Source organism: Equus przewalskii, chromosome 14 (assembly GCF_037783145.1).
Source record: "Equus przewalskii isolate Varuska chromosome 14, EquPr2, whole genome shotgun sequence".
Classification (NCBI taxonomy): domain Eukaryota; kingdom Metazoa; phylum Chordata; class Mammalia; order Perissodactyla; family Equidae; genus Equus; species Equus przewalskii.
In genome coordinates, this window is record NC_091844.1 from 66,892,128 (window position 1) to 66,913,131 (window position 21,004).

Consider the following 21,004-nt stretch of genomic DNA (forward strand, 5'->3'; position numbering starts at 1 on the left):
GGTCAAATGGGGGACTCATGACGTCAGAACTTGGGAGGAGCCATAGCCCTGGTTTTCCCACTGGACATTCCTGAGGCTTGAGGAGAAGGAAATATTGTGCATGCAGAAGAGAGACCTCCTTATCCAGGGGGCTCCGGGAACCCACTGGGCAAGTCCAAGGACCTTGGGGGTGGAGGGGCTTCTCTTTCTTGGAGGCAAAGTTATCTCACTCCCTTGATGATGAAAGACGACTTGAATATTGTCTCAAAGCACCAGCAAGGAAGGACAAATCATTGATATCTCCCACCACCTCCCACCCCAGTGCCACCCCAAGGAGGCTCAGAGCAGGAGCCTGCTGCCAAGTTCTGACCTCTACCAGCACGCGCTGCCCGGGGCACTCCCACAGCTGAGAAACAGTCTACTTCCCTTGGGAGAGCCACTTCTAAGGGTCAGGATTCCACCCACTAAATTTGCTCTTTTGATCCCTGATCCTGCTCTTCCTTTGTGTGGCTCCCCTTGCCAACCATGCCTCCAAGTCTCGGAGCACCCCAATCATCCTTCTCCTCACCCCCATACACACCCACCCATCCCAGGTGAGCTGGTCCTTCCTGAGATACCTGCCCACAAGGAGTGATTTTAAATGTCAGATTACAGCCCTTCAGGCGACCCCATGTAAATGTGTTTGTGGCAGCAGCTTCTCTAGGCGGGGCTAGGACATTTGCTGGGCATCCTACATGGATTCTCAGGGCCGCAAAATTCAGCTTAGCAGGGTGAGGACCAGGTTGACTGTGGGAAAGGAATGCGATTTCGAGTGGACAGAGGGGGCTAATATCAGTAAATCCCACACGTAATGAGGAAGGAACTGGCTAATGGACATCAGGGCTGGAGAAATATACAGGCTGAAGAGAGGGTGGGCAGAGTCGTGCCTCCAGACTGTGGAACTCACTGCATTCAAAGTCCTGAATGCCACCTGATTCATTTGCTTGCGTCCCCTGACACTGTGAGCGCTTACCTGATGCCATGCTGTGTGCAGGCACTCATTTGGGCATTCAGAATCAGAGGAGATCTCTCTCCTCACTTCCCACCTCTGTGGGGCTCAGTAGTCCATAGATTATCAGGATCAAAGGACTTCGGAGATGGGCTAAGAGGCTCTGGATTCAGATAACATATGTATGGACATGAAGTGACAAAATAAATGCACAGACACGGTGGACAGAATAGATGCTCTGGCCAACCATGTCTGTCATGGAAAGGAAAGTCATGAGTACAGATGAAAACATCATTTGGTCCCAGGACCCCAGCTCTTCAAGAAGAAAGGACCTTTTTTAAAGGCCAAAAGAAATTTGCAGACTGTCTATTCGACAAGTATTTATTGAGGGTTTAACATAGGCCAGATATAGGCTAATGGCTGTCTTTTACTATCTGTTGATTCAATCAAGAATGACAAAAGCCATTAAGGAGTTGGTAATCTCTTTATTAAAGGTGGCAGTCATTAACTACAGTAGTGTCTGTACCTATTCGGAATGTGACGATGCCTGTAGGTAATGCCTCTAGAGAAGATGCTCAGTACGTAGGTGGCTCTTTGGATCCCAGAGGACACAGCGTAGAGGTGAGAACCTCTGATGGACTAATGCTAAGGTTTAGATCTTTGGCTCTCATTTTGCAATACATGAAGAGGCATTTGGTGCCAGTGAAAAGTCGCCCACATCAGAAGCCAGGAAATATAAGGGCCCCAGCAGCAATAACTTCTCATCACCCTTCAAAATGGAGTTTTGCTGCTTTTTCTATTTTGTGTCCCCTGTCTGCATTTGCTTCTTCCTTTCATCTTTCTCTCTTACCCTTACACGCATCCATTTTTAAATATATCCCTATTCTGTTTTTCACTTGGTGAAACAGTTCCTATCCCGTGGCCTGTGGTTCTCCGTCTCTCAATGGTTATGGAGAAGCTACTTAAGGAAAGGATAAACATCGGTATTATTCTGTCTTTTATTAGTACGTATCACCCTTTGGGAATAGCCTCTCAGGAGCTGTGACTGAGGAAATCATTCCGCTTCACTGGGCCTGTTTTCGCACCTGTAAAAATAGAATATTGGTCTAAACAGTGTCCCAGAAAGGAAGCCGGTGCCCTGAAGTGCTGCATATGCACATGTATGCTCAAAAGAATTCTGTGGCCAACAAATTCCAGAGCCACTGCAGGCTCCACTCTCACTGATTCTCAATACACATTCGTGCGTAGCCAAGACTCTGATCATTTTTGTGATAAAGAAGCCTATTTAACCCGGGAATTCCCACGCCTGTTTGATCGAATGCCATCCCATAAGCCTGCTTCTGGAAATACTGGACAAGATCTCTCTGAGTACTGGACGGGCTACATCCATAACCGCGACTGCTTGAAGGATGTCTAGTTGCCAAAGGAAGTGCCACAGTCAGTGGCAGATTGGGCTGGGAGTGGGGGAAGGCTAATTGCAGCTCCTTCCTTGCCCAGGATGGACACAAATGGCATTAGGCACACTGGCTACGTGCTCACTGCTAGTTTAAGTATTGGTTTTGCCACAATGTCCACACCTCCCCTGGCCCCGCTACACACACACACACACACACACACACACACACGGGCACACACACGCATGCACCCATGTGCCACGGATTGCCAACTATATGCTTCTGTGCAGACCGATTAGCAGAGCAGTTAATCTGCTCTGAGCAGCCAGAGACAGGGCGCCCAGATAAACCTGGTCCTAGGTTAATGCCTAGGAAGATTTAGCCCCTGCAGTGCCAGGCTCACAGAGCATTTGAGCAATGGTACTCGAATTCTGAGTGACGGGGGCTAAGACACAAAGAGACTTGGGGAAGCTAGGACTAGGTCCTCCTTTGGTAGGAACAAAAAGCCTTTTCCTGAAGAGAGGAAAGGTATTTCTAATGCTTATAATAGCAACATAGATGAATATTTCCCTTGGAAGTATATTACTTTTCTTTCCCCTAGGAAATGGGGACTGTCTCTCTCACAGTGCCCAGTACTTCTGACCCTAACAAGGCCCCTGGAGAAGCCAAACACAAGGACCATTTCCTGAGACCCCCACGGCCCTCCACACTGTAGCCCATGCATAACCACAGACCCCTCCATGAAGCATTCACTCTGTGCCCCTTTCTGTGGGTCCTCAGAACAATCCAGTGAGCTCAATAGTGTCATGCCGCTTTCACAGACAAGGGTACCGGGGCTTGGAAAGAGGCAGAGCACTTAGCTCCAGGTCACACAGCTAGTAAGGGTAAAACGGGGTGAAGCCCAGGTCAGCTCAACTCACCTCCGAAATACGCCACATGCTGCATTTGTGTGCTGTATTCTGTACTCATTGGTGTACTGGGCACGGTAACCATGTAGACTGCCTCCCTTCTCTGACACGCTCTTCAGAGAAGCTCAACTTTAAATCCTAGAATCACGCCTTCCCCAACCCAGATTCTTAAAGCCCAGCTCAGGGCAGTTTCGGCTCCACCTAATTAGCTGTGTGACCTGGAGTGAGTCACTTAGCCTCTCTGAGGCCTCAGCCTTCTCATCTTTAACATGGAGGTAATGTCTCTTTCCTACCGATCACACAGGAAGTTGCACAGAGATTGTGTACTTGGACTTGCTCTGTTGGATATAAGGCACTGCCTGATGTTCCATGGGCAGAGACCATTCCCCTCCCTAAGTTGTCTGCTCCAGAAGTGAAGTGTGCCCTCAAGAAGCACGGCTCCTCTCTGCCTCCTCCAGACCCACGCAATTGCTCCAAGGAGTCCTGGGGAGGCCCCGATCTGTGGCAGAGAACCCCCTGCCGGCATCTAAGTAAATCCTAGTTCAACTGTAATCAACCAGCCCCCAATATCCATGGAGCCACTGCAGCTACCAGGCATTGTGCTGGGTACCGCAGGCACAGACCCTGACGTCCCTGCCTCGGGACCTCGGAGTTAACTTGGAGACGTGGAAAATTAAACACAGAACAAAGTGAATAAGGCCCTGCATGACGACATGCTCCTGCAGACTTTGGGGATTTAGGAATGAAAGCCAAGACGAGATGCAGCCTTCAGAAGAGACTTCGCAGCTCTCAACAGGCTGTCTGAGAAGCCAAGACAGGCTGCAGCCCAGAGAGGGTGACGTCTCCTTTTGCACGAAGGAGACTTCATCTTCATACAGAAAAAGCTTGAGCTGGCTCTTCAGCTCCCCAGAATTTTCCAAAAGCTTTTCTTTTTCAATCCCCTTTAGGTCTAGATCTTCTTGAAGAAAATGAATTTTTAAACATTTAAATACTGGAGTTAAAGAAAAGCATATTATCCCCCTTGATTTTCTCACAGGCTTGTTTGTAAGCTTGAGGGATTCAAATGTTTGTGAAGATTGGGGTGGAAGAATGTGCAGAATAAATGAAAAGGGAAAGTCTTCTGCCTCCCCCCGCCCCCGGGCTCCTGTGGTTTGGGGTTCTCAGCCTGGCTGCACGTTAACTCGCCCGGTGAGCTGTGAAACCTACAAACACCACGCCCACCGGAGAGGGATTCATGGGTCGGGGTGGAGGCCCAGGCCTCTGCATTTGTTTAAAGCTGCCAGGTGATTGCTTCTCTGCAGCCAGGGCCAGGGCCCCAAGTGGACAGCGTGTCCACGCTTGGCCTCCTGCGAGCACTGGAAGCTAGTGTTTCAGACTTTCTCTCCTCCAAGAGCTTCTCCTAAGTGGATCGCTTCTGTCTCCCCACAGAATCAGCCCTCCTCCCTGGCCATGCTGGACCTTCTGCACGTGGCTCAGGACATCGCCTGTGGTTGTCAGTATCTAGAGGAAAATCACTTCATCCACCGGTGAGTCAGTGACCCTGCTCTTCCCTCCACCTTCTGTGTGCTTCCCTATCCCAAGGGCCCAGATCTCCCCCTCAGAGTAGAATACTAGACCTCTCTCCAAAGTTGTTTGGATGATTCAGCTTTGTTTAAGATGATTACTTACGCTCTCAGGGCTTCATTTGCCCCATATATAAAATGGGTATCATAAATTACCCATCCCAGTGCTGGACATGAGCTATTCCTGACCTCCTTTGGGGACTCTTGCCTCTGTCTTGCAGTGGTGCATTCAAGTCCTATGTCACCTTAATGTCTCCCCCATCTAGAAAACTGGGCTCCCAAGGGGAAGTTAAAGGAGTCCGTATTTTCATGTATTTGACTATGGGTAACTCAAAGGTGAGGACTCTGTTTTATTCATATTTGTATCCCTGGCATGTAGTGGGGCACCATGATGTTAGAGAATTTTTTCCTAAAATACTCCGAGATGAAGCATAATGATTATTTTCTTTACTTCTCTACTTCATTTCTTCTACTCTATATGACCCTTGTGTTTGAATCGTGTTTGGAGTGGGAGATCAAGTCCACACGTAACGCTGTAGACATCATAGATCACACGAGTTTCTTTCCATGAGTCCAGACTCATCATGGATATTGATGACTTTCTCAGCTGACAGCATGATTCAGAAACCTGAAAAGTCAGATAGATTGTTAGGCTCTTTTCAAAGCTCTTCCTACTGATTTGCTTCTAATTTAGTAAATAACAACCTGGTGAACTAAAGTCTAACCCACGTCTTCAAAGAGGGTAGGTCGTGTTCCTAAAAAGTAGAATATGTAAGTACAAAGTGGGAAATGAGAGGCACTGGATGAGTTTAGAAATGGAAAAGCACGTAAGTCGATAACAAGCTATGCTTTCTTCCCTAATAAAAATGGGGAAATTAAAGATCAAGTAATACACTCACGTAAGTTCCCAAAGTCATTCCTAAAACAAGGTGATAAACTCTCCCGTTGGCTTATCATTTTACTGTCACTTCATGATTTTAGTCTTCAGATCTTCCTCTTGATTCTAAACCTTTCCAACTTGTAGATCATTGTGTGTGATCGAAATAATAGAAGCACGAGAGTTGCTGGGGCCAGTCCTTGATGTCCTCGTCCCTAGCTCACCCTCTGCCTCAGAGCTCAGGTCAGCCCTGCTATTGTCGTTTTTGCCCTTTGACTTGTGCTCAGAACTTTCCATAAATCTCAGCTCTGGGTTTTATTGTTGCTCAGACATGCCGAGGCTGTGCTCGTTTTGGAATTCATCCTTGGTTAGAGCCACCTTTCCACCTTTTGTCTTTGTCCTTTAAGTCTGGACTCATCCGAGAGCAACGTGTGCAGTCACCTTGGTGACTTCAGGTGTCAGAGCCTTTTGCTTTCTCACTGAGATCGTTTCTGCGTTTTCATCTCTGCCCCACGTTGGTCACCAAGCACACAGATTCTCTGGCTCAGGGATCATATCCATCTTTCCTCTGATATTTTGAAATCTGCTTCTCTAGAGCCGTGATAGATTTTGACTATATCCAGTGCTCTGTTACTATAGATAATAAGATAATAGGATCACATTTTCTCAAGATTCCTATCACTTTCATAGCTGTACGTAGTTCCTGAAGGTCGGAATTAGATCTCACAGTAATAGTTTGTCGCTCCTTTTATCTTTTTTGAGAAATGAAGTTGTCAAAGATCAAATCAAGAACATATCAGATGATCTGCTTTATAAGCAAAAGGCGACTTCTAGCAGAGATTGTGCATCTCAAAAAAACTTGTCTTCTGGGGTAACTGGTATTGGGAAAGCATCTTTTACATATTCTAGGAGGTCTGTGGCACATTCCCACAATAATATTACCTCTAATTCTCTCTCTCCTCCACCCTATATCTTCCTTAAGAGCCACAGACACCCGTGCATGTACACCTCCTGAATTCTGAGGGGAACTCCTTCACCAGATCTACACGCTCCCATTTTTCTATTAGATTGTTTCCTTTGGACATGGTTTATCGCCATTTCAAGAATTATGTGTCATTCTATCAATTCTTGGTGTGTTCTATGATACTGCATTTATTTTCTTGCCATTAAGTTCAAGATTACTTTTTTAAGCAACCATTTCATGCACATAGTGGTAAAGACCTGTCTGGAGCCATAAATATTGTTCCTGGTCTACTTCACTATATTTCTCTTGAGATGTAATGGCTATATATCCCACTATTTTTCTTCTTTTTGATGTCATACATTTTATGCTTTTATAGTTTTATTGGGGCATTTTATTCACCATTGCTCCTCAAAATTCAACTTAAACCTTCTGGATCAGGTCAGGGGCATCAACCACACTGTCTCCCATCCTGGCCCATTGTTTTGGTACCCTAAGTGATGAGCCTCAATCCAGATCCTATTTTTTTTTTTAATACTAACCAGTTGTTTATTTTCCATGTCCTTCTCTCTCAACCAAAGATCAGGACCTTCATGAAACCAGTTGAAAAAATGAAAACACCACCTATGCCCACTAAGAAGTACTTCCGTTTTTCTGTCCAGGACTTTAATATCATTAGAGACGCACTCCAGACTTTTTCTGGCTGCATCCTTCATTCCCACATACATGTCAAGAATGGATAAGCAGTCAGTGAGTAGAAGTTGATGAGTCTTGGAAAGCTTCAGATCATGCCTTAGAGGCATGTTGTAGGAAAATAGGCCAAACGGAGTAGAACAACAAACAAGACGAGATAACTTTATAACTTGAAAGAAGTGGTTCTTCAGCCATGTAGTGATCATGCACACGGCTTAGTAAAGGTTTTAGATAAAATCATGGATGTAAAAACCATAATGGCTTATTAAAAAAGGAAACTAGAAATATTTGGGAATACCTGGATCTACTTGAATTTGAGATCATGGAAGTTATGCTGTCTGTCCCAGAACACTCCTTCAAACAGCTGGCAGAAAAACAATCAGCAAAATGTATAAAACTTGGGGCCAGCTCAGTGGCGTAGTGGTTGGGTTCACGTGCTCCGTTTTGGTAGCATGGGGTTCCCTGGTTCAGATCCTGGGCGTGGACCTACACACCACTCATCAAGCCATGCTGTGGTTGCATCCCACATAGAAGAACTAGAAGGACTTACAACTAAGATATACAACTATGTACTGGGGCTTTGTGGAGGAAAAAAAGAGGAAGATTGGCAGCAGATATTAGCTCAGGGCCAATCTTCCTCACCAAAAAAAAACCCAAAAACAAAAACCAGTAGCCTAAAGCCAAATGGCATTTCTTATGTCTCTATATTATCTGCTTTTAGCTTAATTTTTTAAATAAAAATAGTACCCTGTATCTTACAGGGTTGTGGTGAGAATTAGATATGAACAGTGAACAATTAGATTAGAACAATGCTTAGTTTATAGTAAAAAGCCAATAAATTCCAGTTTCTATTATAGTTATTTTCATTATTATTATCCCATTAAACATTTCCAATCATCTCCCTAATCTTTTTCCATTTCCCAGTTAATGCTGAGGCCTAGAATTGGTCTAGCTATGTCTTTCAAACTGAAGTATAATGAAGTAAAGGAACTATAGGGCAGAGAAGGAAACTATTTGTACTTTGGATTGGAGGTGAAAATCCTTGTGATGAATATCATACACTTATCTTCCCAGGGATAAAATTGGGAAATGCATTTTCGCATTTTTTTTTCTTTTCAGGGACATTGCTGCCAGAAACTGCCTCCTGACCTGTCCAGGCCCTGGAAGAGTGGCCAAGATTGGGGACTTTGGAATGGCCCGAGATATCTACAGGTGGGTGAAGACTGCCATCACCCATCAAAGCCGCCTCCTCAACCTCATCTCCTCGAATGAATGGGATGCGGCCACTTGTGCCTTAAATCATCTCTGGCACCTCCTCAACTTGCCACCTAAAGTTCCACTAAGTTCCTTTTCAGGATATGGGAAACCTTAACTAGTACCCCTGCCTGAGGTCTAATCCTAGGACCACACTGCCTGCAGTAATTGACACCAGGTCCTTAACTGGGTTGTCTTTCTGGTTCCGACTCTAATCCTAGCATGCTCTGAGGCACCGAATCACCTCGATACTTGATATGGAAAAAGCTTCTAAGCGAACTTTAACTTACTCAACTCCTCTCCTCAGTACTCAGGAATTCTAAAAAGACTTAGCCTCCATCATCCCAGGCAAGAGCACCCCAGAACTGCCAAGGTACTGGGCCCAGCTCGTTGGTCTTCTTTACCCACAGGAGACGCAGGAGTGAAGGTCAAAGCCCATGGGTACCTAGCTTAGCTTCGTTTCTTTTTTCCTGTCATATTCTCAAGACTACATTAAAAAAAACAATTTTTAAAAAGAGAAAAAAAGAACACTTCTATTGTGCTTTATTTCACTTGCTCTTCCTAACCCCAGTTTCTTCTTTGTCTAATTATTTACAGCAGTGATTTGTTTCTTGAGCTGAGCAAGTCACTCTTTTGCATGGTCACTAATGACACCTTCCCTGATTCAGGAGTGGAGTGAGCCGAGATGGTCCTTTAGAGTTTTCTCTCTTTGGAGAATAAGGAAGACCCCCTGAAGGCCTCCAACAGAAGTAGTAACAATCTCTGTGGGGTGAGAATGCTGATGGCATCCTGTTACACAGGGTAGCAGCACATGAGGATTATGGGTTAGGAATGTTTTGAACTACAGTCATCCACCACTGGTCCCCACCCAGTGTGTCTGTCTGCTCCACTCGACCTTCCTTTGCCACCCAGCATCTCAGTGTTCCTTCCCCCCTTTCTCAGAATACCCTGGGAGTGCCTGTGGTTTCAGATACAAATGCTGCAGCATGACTCAGGGAGCCCTCGGCGATCTGGCCCTTTCTCTCCATCCTTGATTCTGACAGCTCTCCAACACCAGGCTTCACCGCCCTAACTTACCGCAGAGCCACTGTTCCCACACACCCTGTGCAATTGCGCGTGTCAGGAGTGATCTTCTGGAAGAACTTCGTCACCACTCAGCCCCATCAGACCCCTCTATGACACCTTTCCTACACCATACCCCCCGCTTCAGTAGAACAAATTGATTCTCCATTTGTGTCACTGAGCTTGGTACATACCTACATCATTATTTGTGTTGTTCTGTACTGCAAATGTCTGTCTCTTCTACTAAACCATATCCTTGGAAGAGAGAGGCTATGACTTATTTATATCTTCAGCACCTGCCAGGGTACCTGATACAGGCTAAATACTCAGTATATGTTTAATGGAGTAATTAATTAATCTAGGCAGCTGGCGGGGAGCTGCCTCCCATAGCACACCATGACAGGAGAATATGGGGCTAGGGGTGGAGGTCTTCAAAGGCATGAGTTAATTTATTAGTTTTTGTCAGTGATGTCATTAATGCAACTCACTGATAAAAACTAATAAATTAACCTGTATCTTTGAAGCCACCTCCGCCCCTGGCCCTGTGTTCTCCTCCCAGCGTGTGCTCTGGGAGGCAGCTTCCCGCCAGCTCCTAGATTATTCGTTGAGTGCTTGTATCGAACTAAACGCAGTGTGAGTGTCATGGAGGATCCAAAGTGACTAAGACACAAGCCCTGCTCTCAGTTCTCCCATGTTGGATCTTGCGTTACTGTGGATCATAAGGAACACGCTGTCCTTACAAGGTTGCAGTAGTGTTATTCATTGTGAGTTACAACAAACAAAACCCATCGGGGAAATCTAACCATCTGCTAGTAGATATTTTAGTCATTGCACAGATTTTTTCTTTCATGCCTCCAGTGGGCTGTTTTCTCTCCTATTAAATGACCCCAAAGTTCTTAACTAAATGATCTGTGTTCCCCTTCTCTCCTCCTGAACCACAAGAACCCCTCATTAATTTCAGTCTTTTAATGGATAAACCCTGTTTTGCCACTTTCTCAAGTTGCCTGGAGCTTCCACTCAGAGCCGTCTCTGGAACCTAGTTCAGTTTTCCTCTTCTCTCCCACAGAGCAAGCTACTACCGAAAGGGAGGCTGTGCAATGCTGCCAGTCAAATGGATGCCCCCAGAGGCCTTCATGGAAGGAATATTTACTTCTAAAACAGACACGTGGTGAGTCTTTCTGCTGCCCTCCCCCAGGTCTCACCATGGGCCTTAAGATGGTGCTCTTTGGCCAAATGATCCCAGACTCTTACAGGGAAGGGTAAGAAGAAAAGACTCAACCTACCTCTACAACAGGGGCTCTCAAACATTGGCATATGTCAGAGTCATCAGAAAGCCTTAGTAAAACGCGGGTTACTAGACCCCACCCTGAGAGCTTATGATTTAGAAAGTCTGGGGTTGCTGAGAATTTGCCTTTCTAACAAGTTCCCAGGTGATGCTGATGATGTTGGCCAGAGGACCACAGACTGAGAGCCACATGTAATTTTTTTCTATATCTAACAACAAGGTTGGGTTCATTCCAAGAATGCAACATTGAATTAACATTAGAAAAATTGATTGATGAAATTCTCCACATTAACATAATAAAGGAGAAGAGGAAATAATTATCAGTACAAAAGTGCTGCCGGTGATCGTGGTGGTCAGACCTACGCTACAGTTAACAATAAGTTTGGAAAATACTGTCTGTAGATTAGATCCCCAGAACATATTCACCCTGCATAAGTACAACTTTGTCCTCCTTGACCAACATCTCCTCACTTCCCCCCCACCCCCAGCCCCTGACAGCCATCATTCTAGTCTCTGCTTCTATGAGTCCACATCTAAGTGAGATCGTGCAGTATTTGTCTTCCTGTGTGTGGCTTATTTCACTGAACATAACGTCCCCCAAGTTCATCCATGCTGTTCCAAATGGCAGGATTTTTTTCTTTTTTAAGGCTGAATGATATTCCGTTGTATATATACATGCCACATTTTCTTTATCCATTCATCTGTCAGTGGATATTTAAGTTGTTTCCATATCTTGGCTATTATGAATAATACTACAATGAACTTGGGAATGCACATATTTGAGATACTGATTTCATTTCCTTTGGATATACACCTAGAAGTGGGATTGCTGGATCTTAAGGTAGTTCTATTTTTGACTTTTGAGGAATCTCCATACCGTTTTACCTAATGACTGTAAGAGCAACACATAATTTTAAATGGCAGATTGAACCCATGCTTCCTCCCAAAATACACACACACACACACACACACACAAACCACTAAAGGGAGTCTTTTTCGTTCATAAAAATTCACAAGACAACAACAATGACAAAATTTTGGAAACTGGAAAGTTTATGGACAAGTGGTACCTTTCTGAGGAGACTAGAAAGTTGATATCTAAGTTCAGAAACAGCCTGGTCCGCTCTGCGTGAGAGCCCCAGGAAGGCCCAGGAATTGAAGGCCCCGGGCCTCTCTGAAGTAGAAGCACAGCAGGTAAGAAAATTAGTTACAGACGTTTAAGACGTAACTCGATCCTCTAGCCCATCCCCTCACGCCACCACCACCCCCCTCCACCCCCCCCAACCCCCCCCCCCCCCCCGCCCCGTCCTTCCCCTTCCATCACGCAAGACTAGGAGCTCCTTCTCTGAAGAGACTGAACTAAAGTCTTTCTTGTCTTGGGGACATTAGACATCATCAAGGGTGAATACTATAAGCAGGGATATTTTTTTTAAATCCACCTACTTAAAGCTGTGTGCCCCCTTCCTCTCCTCGGTGCCAAGAACGCAGCACCAGGCAGGAGTAGGTTAGAGAATTCCTCATTGGAGGAACTGACCAAAGAAGAAAAAATTCCAGATACTGAAAGTGGTTGTAGGCTGAATAATGGCCATCCAAAGGTATCAAGTTGTAATCCCAGAAACCTGTAATTGTTACCTTCTAGGAAAAAGAGTCTGTGCAGATGTGAGTGAGGATCTTGAGGTGGGACAATTATCCTGGATTATCTGGATGGGCCCTAAATGCCATCACATGTGTCCTCATAGGAGAAAGGCAGAGGGAGATTTCACACACAGAGAGGAGGAGGCAATATGAACACAGAGGTAGAGGTTGAAGAGATGTGGCCACAAGTCAAGGAATTCTGGCAGCCACCAGAAGCCGGAAGACACAAGGAACAGGTCTTCTCCTAGAGCCTTTGGAGGGCGTGTGGCCCTTCCATCACTTTGATGTCAGCCGACGATACTGATTTCTGATGTCTGGTCTTCAGAACTGTGAGAGGATAAACTTCTGTTATTTTCAGCCACCAATATGTATGTGGTAATTTGTTACAGCAGTCACAGGAAACTAATACAGCCAGTGAAACAAGCCAGCCAGTCGCCCACCAGTCGACAAGCCTCATCTACACTGAGCTGCCCCATGGCTTTGTGATGTCCCAGTCTTAAAATATGAACAGACAGCCAAGAATCAACAAACATTTGAGAAAAGATTGTAGTCTTAAGGAGACAAACGTATAGAAAGCAACTTGTGCGAAAAAAAATGCAGAAGGCCTAGAAAAACTTTTAAAAACTATAATGTCCTCAGAAACGTAAATGATTGTGACCATAATCTATGGACAAAAGATTACTTAAAACAATGTTTTCAGGAAATAAAGTTCTTAGAAATGAAAATATGATGACAGAGCCCTCAAGGAGATGGAGCATTAGTCCCCTGAAGCTTGTGTGGGCTGCATACAGCGCATCCTTTCAGAGAGCACAGGGAGAGAGGAAGAGGGGAAGAAAGAAGCCTTACAACCTCGACCTCAGCCAGGAGATCAAGGCCAGCTTCGACAGTGACAGCTCATGTTGATAGCATGCACCCCTGATATGATATGATGCAAATGGCACTTAACCTCTGTGATCTTTCTCCCCAGACCCAACAACTCCAGTCTAACCATAAAAAAAAAAAAAGACAAATCCCAATTGGACATTCTAAAAAGTCCCTGACCAGTTCTCCTCAAAACTGTCAAGGTCATGAAAAACAGGAAAAGTCTGAGAAGTTGCCAAAGTCAAGAGTAGCCTAAGGAAACCTGATCTCAAGTGACATTCTAATGAACAGAACAGGATGTCCCGGAACAGAAAAAGGAAATTCAGCAAAAACTAAGGAAATCTGCATAAACTATGGGTTTTAGTTCATAATAATGCCTTAACATTGGCTCATTAATTGTAACAAATGTACCGTACTAATATAAGATGCTAAAAAGAGAGGCAACTGAGTGTGGGGTATGTGGGAATTCTCTATCTTCATAATTTCTTTACAATCTCAAGCTGTTCTTAAGAAAATAAAGTTCGGGGCCAGCCCAGTGGTGCAGCAGTTAAGTTCGCACATTCCGCTTCAGCGGCCCGGGGTTCGCCAGTTCGGATCCCGGGTGCGGACATGGCACCACTTGGCAAGCCATGCTGTGGCAGGCATCCCACATATAAAGTAGAGGAAGATGGGCACGGATGCTAGCTCAGGGCCAGTCTTCCTCAGCAAAAAGAGGAGGATTGGCAGCAGATGTTAGCTCAAGGCTAATCTTCCTTAAAAAAAAAAGAAAAGAAAAGAAAGTTCATCTTCTAGAAAATAAAACAACTATAAACACATGGGATATATTGGAAAGAAAAGAAAAGAAAATTAAGAGGATTAGACCATAAGATCCAATTACCTGACAGGTCCCAGAAAGAATGAACAGAGGAAATGAAGGCAATAAAAATATCAAAGAAATAATTCATGAATTTTTCCCAAAACAGAAGGACACACATTTCCAGAATGAAGCCATCCACCAAGTGCCAAGCACCGTGGATGAAAAGAGCCACGCAAGAGCACATCATCGTGAAATTTCAGACCAGTGGTAATTAAGATTCTCTAAGCTGCCAAGGAGAAAAATAAAATAATAGTAAAAAACGGTCAGAGATAAAAGATAGGGAATCCAAATGGCATAGAATTTCTCAACAGCAACACAGGAAATCAAGAAGACAATGGGCACAAGTCCTGCAAATTCTCAAAGCCTTGTGTTGAGAGAATGTTATAAGATGGTGGAGCCACAATGATCAGAGCCCCCTTTCTGATGCATGTTTGATAATGTGAGCAAAAGCCTTTGTTACTTTAAGCCACCAGGTTTGACTTACCCAAACCCAGTAAATCCCAAAGTGAGGACCTCAGATCAACAGCATCAGCATCACCCGGGAACTTGTTAGAAATGCAAATTCTCTGAAATCCCCACCTCAGGCCTAAGGAAATAGAAACTCTAGGGGTGGAGCCCAGCAATCTGTGTTTGAAGGAGCCCTCCAGGTGCACCAGGGTTAGAGCACCATCAATCTACCCTATCCAGATACAGATAGCAGTTTACATAATTAGGGAACTGTTCTGAACACGTGCATATCCTATGACCCGGCAATTCTCCTTCTAAGTGTCTACAATAGAGACAGGTTGGCACAAACAGACTTGGGCAAGGATGTCCATTTGCAACATTGTTTACAATAGAGAAAAAGCAAAAACAACCTAACTATCCCTCAAGTGGGGGATGGAAAAATCAACTGTGGTTTACTTACATGATGGAAAAGGATTCAGCAGAATAAAAGAACATGCTAAACCTACGTATATCAACATGAATAAATCTCAAGACGACATTTAGTGGAAATAAGGCAAGTTCCAAAAAGGGGTAGGATATCAAGTCTTGGCTATTGTGAATAATGCTGCAATGAACAGTGGGGTGCATATGTCTTTACGCATTCATGTTTTCATGATCTTTGGGTAAATACCCAGCAGTGGAATATTCCACATCCTCTCCAACACTTGCTATTTCTTGTCTTGTTAATTATAGCCATTCTGACGAGTGAGGTGATATCTCGTACTTTTGATTTGCATTTCCCTAATAATTAGTAATGTTGAACATCTTTTCATGTATCTGTTGGTCATCTGTATATCTTCTTTGGAAAAATGTCTGTTCAGATCTTTTGCCCATTTTTTAATTGGGTTGTTAGTTTTTTTGTTGTCAAGATGTATGAGTTCTTTATATATTTTGGATATTAACCCCTTATCTGATATATGGTTTGTAAATATCTTCTCCCACTTGTTGGGTTGTCTTTTCTTTTGTTGATGGTTTCCTTTGCTGTGCAGATGTAGTCTCATTTGTTTGTTTTTTCTATTGTTTCCCTTGCCTGGTCAGACATGGTATTTGAAAATACGCTATTAAGACCCATGTGAAAGAGTGTACTGCCTACGTTTTCTTCTAGAAGTTTTATGGTTTCAGGTCTTACATTCAAGTCTTTAATCCATTTTGAGTTAATTTTTTGTGTATGGTGTAAGATAATAGTCTACTTTCATTCTTTTGCATGTGGCTGTTCAGTTTTCCCAACACCATTTGTTGAAGAGACTTCCCTTTCTTCACTGTATGTTCTTGGCTCCTTTGTTGAAAATTAGCTGTCCATAGATGTGTGGGTTTCTTTCTGGGCTCTCAACTCTGTTCCATCAATCTGTGCGTCTGTTTTTGTGCCACTACCATGCTGTTTTGATTACTATAGCTTTGTAGTATGTGTTGAAAGCAGGGAGTGTGATACTTCCAGCTTTGTTCTTTTTCTCAGGGTTCCTTTGGCTATTCAGGGTCTTTTGTTGTTCCATATAAATTTTAGGATTCTTTGTTCTATTTCTGTGAAAAATGTGATACCAAATCAATATACAAAAATCAGTTGCGATTCTATACGCTAACAACAAAGTAGTAGAAAGAGAAATTAAGAATACAATACCATTTACAATTGCAACAAAAAGATTAAAATACCTGGGAATAAATTTAACCAAAGAGGTGAAAGACCTATATACTGAAAACTATAAAACGTTGTTGAAAGAAATTGAAGAAGACACAAAAAAATGGAAAGATACTCCGTGCTCTTGGATTTGAAGAATTAACATGGTTAAAATGTCCATACTTCCTAAAGCAATCTACAGATTCAATGTGATCTTTAAATAAAAACTTCACTCTGGCTGCCATTGGAAATAGACTGGAATGGGGTGGGGCAGGTGGAGATGGGAAACCAATTAGGAAAATACTGCACATCTCTAGATAACAGATGAGAGGAGCTAGGCACAGTCGTGGCAACGGAAGAAGTTAAATGTGGTCATATTGAAGCTCTGTCTTGACAGGAGTTAAGAGGACTGCTGAGAGTTGGATATGGAATGGGAGGTGTGAGAATGAGTGAGATCAAGGACAACTCCGAAGTTTGCAGCTTGAGTGGTACCACTCAACCGGAAAGAATGAAGAAGGAGATGGTTTGGATGCAGAAAGAGTTGTGTTTGTACATGTCAAGTCTGAGTTGCCTATTAAAATAGGACAGTGACGGGGCCGGCCCCACGGCCGAGTGGTTAAGTTTGTGCGTTCCCCTGAAGCGGTCCAGGGTTTCGCTGGTTCGGATCCTGGGCGCGGACATGGCACCACTCATCAGGTCATGCTGAGGTGGCGCCCCACGTGCCACAACTAGAAGGACCCACAACTATAATATACAACTCTGTACTGGGGGGATTTAGGGAGAAAAAGCAGGAAGAAAGAAAAAAAAAAGATTGACAACAGTTGTTAGCTCAGGTGCCAATCTTTAAAAAAATAAACTAGGCCAGTGAAGATGTTGAGCAGACTTCTCATATATGAATCTGAAGCTCAGAGAACTGCAAAATGCAGTGGAAACAGCTGGCTGGATATTTAAATACAATACGGTAACTTTTGTTCCTATTTTTATAAAAGTGTGCCCCACCTTCTACCACATCTGGTGACAATATTCCACTTTCAGGTTATGAATAAAGGAAAATAAAATTTAGCTTTAAAAGACTGATAAGCACAGCATAATGCATGATTTTAAAACTTTTCCATCAGATTATCTTCACTGATTCAAATTTTAAAAATAACAATTTAATCAGCACTTAAGCTATTTCTGTAATTTCCGGTAGAACAAATTTAATACCAAGAGAAGCAGAGTGGGATTTTCTTAAATATTTGTTTTTATTTGATTTTGAATGCTTTGGTGCAAAGCTTTGAGCCTTGTTGTTCCTCCTTAGGACAGGCTTATAGATGACTAAAGAACCATCTGGTACAAAATATAGATTTACCTTATCAAAAGGGTTGCTCCTATTTAGGACAATCTTAGCTTATCAGTGATTAAAGAACCATCTGGCATACAAAATATAGATTTACCTTATCTGTAGCCTTGCTAGATAAAATACAAAATGGCAATTTAAAATTGAATTTCAGATGAACAACAAACAATTTTTTAGTTTAAGTATATTCCATGCAATATTTGGGACATACTTATACTAAAAATGTATTTCTTATTTATCTGAAATTCAAAATTAATTGGTTGTCCTGTATGGTTATTTGCTAAATCTGACAACTGTACTTACCTGAAATTATCAAAGTTCTATAATCAACACTACTTTTTGCTCCCTTGAACTCTTGTCAACTTAAAAGGCAAGTTTGCCTGTTATTTTATCTCAAAATGAGTTTATTCAGGAATAGCCAAAAGAACTGCAATTTGGGATGTGCATGCTATGGTAAACCATAGGCAAATCCAACAAACAAAGGAGGGGAGCTGCTTTTATAGAGAAGAGGGGGGAACAGGGGAAATCCATTGGGGGTTAGTAACAGTTCAGGGCAGCAACAGCTTCTCGTTGGCTGAGCTGCGGTGTTCCCATTGGCTGGACTGTTGCCAGGTGGAGAGAGAAATCTTCCTTGAGTAGTAAAGTAGTTCTACTTCATGTCCAAGATGCAAGTGACCCTCTCTTCCTGTTTGGTGTAATTGATGATAGAGCCGCCCCTACAGGCCTTCTGATTCCAATTTAGTTAAGGTTTCTTTTATTAATTTCCACACTCTAAACCAAGGATATAAACATCTATTTGCAGTCTATATACTGGTTGTCTCAAAGGATACTACAATCTCTCTCTCTCTCTCTCCCTCTCTTTCTCCTTTTCTCTCTCTCTCCTCTCTCAACATACAGCTGGTATTCTTTAGGCCTTGTTGCCAGTTTCTTGCATGATTTTGCTTATTTTGTTTTGCCTTGGAGGCAAAAAGACCGCCAAACAGAGAGGAATAACATATGCGCCAGGCAATCTGTAGGTAGCAGAATCAAGAGAGCTAATAACGTACTCCAGTCTGTCTTGGATTAGTTGTATGGTAACCTCTGCTTCAGCCTCCTCATCTGAAAATACAGAAAACCTCTTTGTCCAGCCCTCCCCACGAGAGTCTCTGAAATTTCACCAAGATGATGTCAATAAATGTCCTTTGTGTTCCTCAGGAGATGGGGAGCCATTGTTCTCTACAATTGTGGAGGTAATATTTATTAACTTCAGAAAACTACAACCAGATACAAAAACAAAGAGAAGCTTTTTTTGTCAAAAAGCTAGTTATAAAATTAAAAGTTTAAAATAGAAATTTTAGTCAAAATATCAAGGAGATGATTCTGGAATATGATAAAAATCATTTTAAGGTTCATTTAAAATGAGTAACAAATCAAATACATTTTCAAATCAAATCAAATCAAATCATTTCTTTAAATAGAGAGAAATCAAATACATTTCTTTAAATAGAGAGAACTAAGAAAAAAATGCCCTACCAGATATCAAATCATAAATACACAAAAAGTAAAACAAAATGGTATCAATGTAAGAAGCAGACAAATAGATTAAGTGAATGGATAGCCCAGAAACAGACCTGTTTCTACTCATGAGTCAGTGGGTAAGGGGAAAATTACTTTATGAATAGTATTAGAAGAGTGGTTGTTTGGAAAAACAAATCAATTTAGATCCTTACCTCACACTATACACCAAACTAAATTCTAACTGGATTGGAGAAGAGAGAAAAAACAAATACAACTGGAATAAAATAGCAAATATTCATCTAATTTGGGTAAAGGGAGGATTGTATAACCTATAAAACAGATGCAGGAAATCATGCATTTTCCAAAAAAGAGATTTGACTACCTAAAAATAAAAATCTTTGGTATTTTTACAAATAAAAAGTAGAATTAGAAAGCAACTAATAGAAGTGTTTGAATTTTAGATAAAAAGTTACCATCTCTGATATATAAAGTATGTCTCAAAACAAAAAGGAAAATTGGTACCAAAACAATATGTGGATAAAGATGGGGAAAAGATATGAACAATTCATAGGAGAAAAAAATAAAGTGAACTAATAAATATTTGAGAAAACACTCAACCATGTCAATTATCACGTCAAAAAAATTTTATCTTCTACCATTTTTTACCTTATAATCAGCAAAAGTTCTCATTTTTAGTAAGAACACTCAATGGTGGTGAGAGTACCTGATGCATTCTTGCCCAGTGCTGACTGATAAGCAGAGGGACACATTTGGAAGTCAAATGGACAATATGTGTCAAGAATTTTTCAGTGTTCGTGTACTTTTGACCTAGTAATTCCATTAGAATTACCCTAGATTTTCCTAGATTATCCTAATCCTAAATTTGGAGAATTTATCCTAAGGAAATTGTCATTTTAAAAACTGCACAAAGGTGTTCATCATAGTTTTGTAAATATTTCAAAAATTGAAAACAATATGGAAATGATAAGGCAAATTATGGCTCAACTATCCAGTGGAATGTTTTACAGCCATATAAAATTCCATTTGTATTAGCATGGAAAATGTTTATGCTATAATGAAATGTGCAAAAAAATCAAGGTTCAAAATTGCATATTGAATATCACTGCAATTAAGGTAAAAAAAAAAATCTAAGCACAGAAACTTAAGTAGAACAAAAAGATAACATGCTAACAGTGGTTACCTTTTTATGGAGCACTGCATGTGGCTACTTTGTCATTCTTTTATTTTTTTCCATATTAAGAACTCTCTACTGTAGAAAAGTGTGTAATAAAAAAATTTAAATTTTACATCGGTGTGTGTCCCCATGTGTATGTGTATGTATCTGTGTATGTGTCTGTGTGTGTGCGCACGCATGTGGGGATGTGTATCCATCTTCTGTGTCTTCTGTGTCGTGTGCAGGTCCTTCGGAGTGCTGCTGTGGGAAATATTTTCTCTCGGATATATGCCGTACCCTAGCAAAAGCAACCAGGAAGTTCTGGAGTTCGTCACCAGCGGAGGACGGATGGACCCACCTAAGAACTGCCCTGGGCCTGTGTACGACTCTTTTAGGAACATTTCTACAAGTTATTAAGCACAGTTTTCCTTTTCTGAAAATGTCTGCAGCCACATGTGCTTTTTTGTTTTTAGATGAAGGGGCAGATGGCTGACCTCATTTAATATGCCCCAAGATGGTAACGTGTCTGTGACTTCAATGAGATGGGTTAGTCTTCTGGCTCCTCGAAAGCAATAAGGTCA

General features: G+C 42.4%; 1 protein-coding gene across 2 annotated transcripts in view; it reads left to right on the forward strand.

The window, feature by feature from the left end:
• ALK (ALK receptor tyrosine kinase) overlaps nucleotides 1-21,004 on the forward strand; it is a 654,920-nt gene that overhangs the window by 627,889 nt on the left and 6,027 nt on the right. For both annotated transcript variants that reach the window (XM_008517365.2, XM_070572938.1), the window contains 4 exons: nucleotides 4,698-4,795; nucleotides 8,482-8,574; nucleotides 10,745-10,846; nucleotides 20,669-20,803. In XM_008517365.2, the coding sequence (XP_008515587.1) occupies nucleotides 4,698-4,795; nucleotides 8,482-8,574; nucleotides 10,745-10,846; nucleotides 20,669-20,803 (428 nt within the window). The remainder of the gene's footprint in view (nucleotides 1-4,697; nucleotides 4,796-8,481; nucleotides 8,575-10,744; nucleotides 10,847-20,668; nucleotides 20,804-21,004) is intronic.